This window comes from Pagrus pagrus (genome assembly GCF_965226575.1).
Source record: "Pagrus pagrus genome assembly, chromosome: 22".
NCBI classification, from domain to species: Eukaryota; Metazoa; Chordata; class Actinopteri; order Spariformes; family Sparidae; genus Pagrus; species Pagrus pagrus.
Genome location: NC_140204.1, coordinates 3,485,301 through 3,492,138, shown reverse-complemented (window position 1 = coordinate 3,492,138; position 6,838 = coordinate 3,485,301). Strand labels below are relative to the sequence as shown.

The window sequence follows — 6,838 nt, the reverse complement described above, 5'->3', positions numbered from 1 at the left end:
AGTGTGATGTCGTGGTTCTCCTCTGCCTGATAGGAGGTCTGTGCCACATTCACTACAAATGTTCCTGTTGAGGAGACAGAGAGGGAAAGTGAGGAGCAGACACACTGACGACTTCAACATGGCAGCCTTTAAACTCCATCTACATGTTTCTGTGGACAGTTTAGTGACGTCTCAGAGCTGCAGAGGCTCATCAACATCAGCTGTTTGCTCACATGTGGCTACTTTAACTGATTCACTGGATCACAGTGTAATAAAGAGAAGCTGTAAACTGACCACAGACACAGTTGAGGCTGATGAGCAGCAGGATCCTGCAGATCATCTCAGGAAGCAACAATGGCGCCATCTAGTGGTGAACAACACACACGACTCTGCTGTGTAGAAAACACCACAGTGTTACTGTAGTCAGCTGCACATGACGTCAGTGTTTGATTTAGTATTTTATTTGTTTAAAGAATAAGGCTGATGTATAAAACGTATATTATGATGTATCATGTAACTCTGATACATTAGAAACACATATAAACAGTGTCTTCATATAGAGTCATGAGAACACAACTGCAAATAAACACAAAGTAGCTCATGTTGGTGTTCATGTAGATGAAGGTGGAGGTAAACATCAACACTGACTGTTTAGTTTCATCAGTCTTCAGTCATTTGAGAAGAACATTTTCGGAAGAGACAATGAAGACGGTTGTTTTCCGTCCCATCTTCCTCTCGTATGTATCGATATGTGTTTGACGCCTCAGGATTAAATCACAAAGACAGCTGCAGATCTCTATCTTTTCTGCTGACCTTCCCCGGAAGCAGACTACGACACATTCTGAATATTTGCTGCTTTCTTGTGAATTCGGCATTAAATACAAAAACATGAGGATGTTTGTTTCTGGACATGAAGTGTCGGTTTGTCGCCTCATCACAGTCAAAGTCTGTCTGCTTCCGTGTCTGAGGAGCTGGTTACCTCCAGCAGCTGGACCTCGACATTCACACCACATGTATTAAAGAATAAAACAAACACAGTAAACTAACTACAATGAACTGCTTCTTGTGGACCGTGGAGAACGTCACCAGACTCCATTAAGAAAACGCTCGTTTTGCCACTTGTTGTGTGAAGAGGAACTGGATACACGTCGTGAAACGCTGTCGACAACACATTCTTAACTATTTGGGTCTTCTTGTTAATTCGGCTCACGTTAAAGTGGTAAAAAATCATGTAGCTACAGTTAACCATAAAGAAAAGTTAAGCTCAAACTTCTTTCCATCAGGAGAGAAGTGGAGTGTTTCCCATCATGCACTGTGTCCTGTGGAGAGAAGAGATACATCAGACACATATTGTTATATAGCCCCGCCCCTTTCTGCGGTGACGCAGGGGTTTGTGTGATCTATATGTAGAAGAAGAAAGCGAAAGCAAAAATCAAAGTAAAAGTAAAACCTAGTCGCAGTAAAACACTGCTGAACAGTCGGTGTTGTGTCGTCTTCGTTGGATTTTTCCCAAAAAAATTCATCCCAAAATGACCGAAGTCTTCAGCAGCTCCTCTCTGTAAGTAATCCTGTTAGTTGAAGTCAGATGAGTCAGTCAGCTGTGTGGGGGACAATCTACCGGAAACATCATTTCCCCTTTATAAATCTTGTGTGAGAAGAATTCAATGTTTCTAATGTTTTTTATGAGTGTTTACAGTCATAGACGACATATATACATGTGTTCTTCAATGTGCCTCCTTGTACATACAGCTGTATAGATATAAGTATGTATATATGTTCTTCAGTGACCTGCTCTATGTGAAAGCTTCTTTTTTTTTTTTTTGTTCCGATGATTGTCATTATTAGAAGTTCAAATCACTGGATATAAAAAACGATTCATCAAAATCAGTTAAAAGTAAAGGTCGGTGCTTTTTATTCCCACAGATGTCACATTTACATGTCAGGATCTGGTTATTATAGACACAGATTCAATATCTAACTGTCATGTATCATCACAGTCACAGCGTTACATTAATACTGCTACTACCGTATTATAATGAGTAAGGGCGCCATCAAATAACAACAGTTGACACTAAACATGAGGAGTAGTTAACGTTTATAATCGTCAGAGGACGTCACACACGTTGTTTTTGGTTCCTGTCTGTTTCCTGAATATATTCATATGTGTGAATGTGTAAATGACAGACATTAACTTACAGCACTTTGTAGAAGGAGCTTTATAAAGTTCACTCAGCGTTCAATGCGGCGTCTGTGTGTAAATGTCTATGGTCTCTACTGAACTGTGAGAAAGGGAGAAACCACTTGTAATATTAGTTGTGTTGAGCTATTTAAATTGTTCTTGTTTGATTTGTTTATTGCAAACAGCTGCTAGTTTGTACATTTGCCAATAAACCTAATTTGTAGTGGTGGTTAAATCATTTTGATTGCAGCTGTACATGCAGCTGACTACAGTAACACTGTGGTGTTTTCTACACAGCAGTCATGTGTGTTGTTCACCACTAGATGGCGCCAGTGTTGCTTCCTGGGGTGTCCACATACTTTTGGTCACTTTAGTGTTTTTATCATGATTTTCTGTTTTTCTCCATTTAATTCGTTGAACCACAGAGCTGCTGATGTGTTTTTACTGAGTCACCATCAAAGCTGTTGGACAGCAGGACAATACAGACAAAGCAGTGTTGTAAAGACTAAAGACAGACTGTAGATGTTTGCTGTGGGACATGTGAGGACTGAACTGTGATCACATGACTCTTCACCTCTGTCTCCTCTCACAGGGAGAAGATGATCTGCAGGATCCTGCTGCTCATCAGCCTCAACTGTGTCTGTGGTCAGTTTACAGCTTCACTTTATTACACTGTGATCCAGTGAATCAGTTAAAGTAGCCACATGTGAGCAAACAGCTGATGTTGATGAGCCTCTGCAGCTCTGAGACGTCACTAAACTGTCCACAGAAACATGTAGATGGAGTTTAAAGGCTGCCATGTTGAAGTCGTCAGTGTGTCTGCTCCTCACTTTCCCTCTCTGTCTCCTCAACAGGAACATTTGTAGTGAATGTGGCACAGACCTCCTATCAGGCAGAGGAGAACCACGACATCACACTGGAATGGATGTTCACAACCACAGCTGACGATTCCCCCGACTCCACTTACATCTTCTGTGAGATGATAACTGATCACACAGTCTCAGTAGTTCTGTTTGAACTACGTAGAGGTGTTGAGGTCCTAAAGTCTCAGGATCAACAGTTTGTAGGACGAGTCCAGTGGGACAAAGACGTCCTCAGAGATGGACGAGTTAGACTTCATGTGTCCAGACTCAGGACTGAGGACTCAGGCCGGTACCTGTGTGATGTGAGGACAAACTCTGGTGTGGACTTTGGTGAATGTCGGCTCAACGTCTCTGGTAAGTTGGTTGAGTAGAAGACAGCAGAACTTTATTAACAGGTTCAATCAGCAGCTTTGTTGGAACAATAAGAACCTGAAGAAGAGGACGACTTAATGAACTTAATATTTTAATCTATTTTCAAATCTCTGTACACTGATTTTAACAGTGTATCAACATGAACTGAACTGAATCAGTAAATGATTTGAAACCAGGTTGATTATTTCACCTACGTCTGAAAAAAATGGTTATTTGGTAAATAAGTCAATAAATTTGCTACAGTGCCACCGTGTGGCCACATGGTGTAACTTCTGTTATGTGACCAGCAGCCGGTTGTGAGACGGATATTTACTTGTTGTTACCTGTTTATTTAGTCACTTGTTGTCTCATTTCTACGTTTGCTGAGTTGGTAGAAATGTCCTTGATGCGGTGGTTTGACTTTGATCACTCGATGCTCCTGATATCAGATGCTAACACTGGTTTTCTGTCTTCATGCAGAACACACACTGAAGGAACACGATTTGAATAAAGTCGCAACTGGTACAGTTCTTTTAATTGGTGCTATAATAGCTGTCCTGGCTGCAGCTGTAACGTGTCTGGCAGCTGTCATTCATCGATGTAAATAAAGGTGTGTTTGTTCTTCATATTGTTCTGAATGCAACTGTTCTGAGTGTTACGATGTGTTTGTGTCGGTGTTTTGTTTGAACTTACCTTTCTCTCATGTCAATCACACAGATCAGCACCAGGACAGATGAGATAGAGATCAATAGAATTCATCGTCTGAGCAACTTACATCCACAGCTGCTCCGATGTGAGCACACGTAAAGGCTCATCACTTCTCACATTCTGGGTCCAATATGTGTTAAAGCGCTCAGTGAACTGCATCGTCTCGCTCAACACACGTCACCAACACCAGCATGGAGCCAGCTGGGCTCAGAAAAGCTCGTAAAAAAGATGAACATCACAATAAATCTGCTCATGTTGACAACTGCAGTTCTTTGAAAGTTGGTTCTGGTTCAGTTCTGTGAGCTGCTGATACACAGGAGCAGCTCTACGGTGTTTAAGTTAGGAGATGATGTCACCAACGACACTGTCGGCTGTGTCGTCTTTATAATGACGTATTTTCACAGGCTGATATTTTATTAGTTTGATGACAAACTGACAAACATCATATGTGTTATTCATGACACAATTCAAACTGGATCAATAAATTATTTGTCTCTCTTCAACCCTGAAGGGGCGTGGCTTCAGTTCTCTATAGATACACAATACATATCTTGATATTTATATTAATATATTAACATTTATTATAATCAGACACCCCAACTGAACAAACATCAGTCTAAATTTTGTTCCAAACATGTTTTGAATGATTTGTGTGCTGTGATGTTAAAAACAAGTTTCTCTAACTTGTTTCTCAAACTGCACTGAAACGAGCTTGTGCTCCATACCAGCACTTTCATCTGCTAACGGTCTAACTCTGCGTTTAAACATGAAATGTGTTTTATATGATGTAAAATAAACATGTTTACTGTCAAACTCCTGTGTGTCTTGTGAAAATCCCTCTTTTTTCTTAATAATTTTTCTTTAAACATCCTCAGTCTTGAGGGACTTTTCCAACTCATTTTAACATTTGACGTCTGAATGTTTGAATCATGTGCAATAATGAACTTGGTGAATGTGTCTGATCCAGGAGAAGGACTGCACTTATGAAGATAATCATCTCTCACTTTTTGTTGTACTTGATTGTTGGACTTCCTCATAAACAGACTTCAGGCAGTTCAGTTGTGAGATGTCCAACAAACCAAAAACTAGGCTGAATATAATGTGATTATTTTCAATTAATGAACTTTGTGGATCATATGTAGCTAATAAGTATCAGTTCTTCACATCTTTTGTCAGCTAATTATTAAAAAAGCTCAATATACTTTGTTAGTTACATTTTCTATGTAATTCCTCACAGACAGCTCCACTGACCCACTGCACAGCTCTGTTTTATCACTGAGTCAGTTCTAGTGTTTCACCCTGTCTCAAGCAGAACAACTCTCACTGTCTTTAATCTGCTTTCCATCAATGATCTCTCACTTCGTGGATGCTTTGTTCAGAGTTTAAAGTTCACCTCCATCTGTGTGACCCTGCTCCTACCTGGTCCTGGAGAGCCTTGACCAGCAGAGGGCGCTCTGAGCCCGCTCAGTCTCCCTCTCCATCCCAGCAGAGGAGAAGAAGAGCAGCAGTACCCACCTGAGTCCTTTAACCTGTGGGTGAAAGTCCCAGATATAGACAACGTTAAAAGGGAAGTGACTAGTAAGGGCAATGCCGCCAGTCTCCCTTAACAAATCACGTGATTTTAAAACTTGGTTCATTAGGAGAAACTTAACAAACTTTGTGTAACAGCTACGACACATTCTACATCATTGATGCTTTCTTGTAAATTCGGCGTTAAATACAAAACATTCAGATGCTTCCTTTAATGTAAAAAGTGTCAGTTCTTCGTGTTTAAAGTTCATCCTGTCTGCTTGTCTGAAGAGTTTCTTACCTCCCAGCAGCTGTTTAACTCTCTGTTTCAACTGGTTTCATCATTTACACCAGATTTAATTAAAAATATGACATTTTCACAGTAAACATGTCAAATTTTACAAATACAGTTAACAGTCACTAATATAAACTGTTTCTTTTGGTCTGTGGAAAAGTCACCAGACTCCATTAAGAAAACGCTCAATTTTGAGACTTAGAAACATACAGATATGAAACACTTGACATCTGAAATACCATTTTAAACCTTTAAAGCAACACTAACCCTAAAATGTTATCAAGGGGATTTCTTCAGGATGTTTGTAATGATTGACTTCACAGCAAGAGATTCAAATCAGCCATCTTCATCTTTGCAGTTCCTCTTAGAGAGATCTCTGCTGTGATACCCAGACTTACACTTACACCACAGTGTATATATACCATGTTTTCATGCTTTGAGAAATGATGTCACATTACTTAGTCTGCTTACTGTGAACTCATGCGGATGTGAAATGTACGTATTGATTTGGTCGTTCACCTGAACATAGTAGTAGTATAAAGGCTGTAGTAGTGGTAGTAGCAGTAGTCATGTTAAAAGTTGTAGTTGCAGCCGGAGGCAGAATCTAAACCACCAACCTTGTGTTGATGTGCCTCCCACTCATTCTCTGTGGCAACTTTTTGTTTTTTAAAAAAAGCTAATATTTTATTTAATAATAAGTACAGAAGGTATAAATGATTGAAATACAAGCACACTTTGGATGTGGGAGTTGAAACAGACCACAACTCAAAATGGAGTCTGGAGATGTGAATCTCTGCAGAGCCTCAGCATCAACACTGATGCACGCGCTGTATACAGACAGCACGCACCTCATCTCATTACAGGCACTGGGGAGGTGCAAGAGCAGAGGGCGCATTCTCCATAACATGCATATGTAAACACAATGTGTTGTTAGTTCGTATATGATGTGATGTG

The 6,838-nt window shown here is 40.1% G+C and overlaps 1 protein-coding gene across 1 annotated transcript; it reads left to right on the top strand.

Moving 5' to 3' along the window:
- Positions 1 to 1,304: 1,304 nt before the first annotated feature.
- On the top strand, positions 1,305 to 4,833 carry LOC311252100 (uncharacterized protein). The gene is made up of 5 exons (XM_084344936.1): positions 1,305 to 1,537; positions 2,751 to 2,803; positions 3,013 to 3,375; positions 3,853 to 3,982; positions 4,090 to 4,833. Exons 1-4 carry the CDS (start codon positions 1,509 to 1,511, stop codon positions 3,978 to 3,980), a joined length of 573 nt encoding a protein of 190 aa, XP_084201062.1. The 5' UTR covers positions 1,305 to 1,508; the 3' UTR covers positions 3,981 to 3,982; positions 4,090 to 4,833.
- Positions 4,834 to 6,838: the final 2,005 nt, after the last annotated feature.

What these genes read in the sequence shown, in the direction of transcription:
- LOC311252100 (XM_084344936.1), top strand. Translation starts at nt 1,509, where the DNA reads ATGACCGAAGTCTTCAGCAGCTCCTCTCT. An exon ending in CAGCCTCAACTGTGTCTGTG is followed by an intron (nt 2,804 to 3,012) that starts GTCAGTTTACAG and finishes TCTCCTCAACAG; the next exon opens with GAACATTTGTAGTGAATGTG. An exon ending in ATGTCGGCTCAACGTCTCTG is followed by an intron (nt 3,376 to 3,852) that starts GTAAGTTGGTTG and finishes GTCTTCATGCAG; the next exon opens with AACACACACTGAAGGAACAC.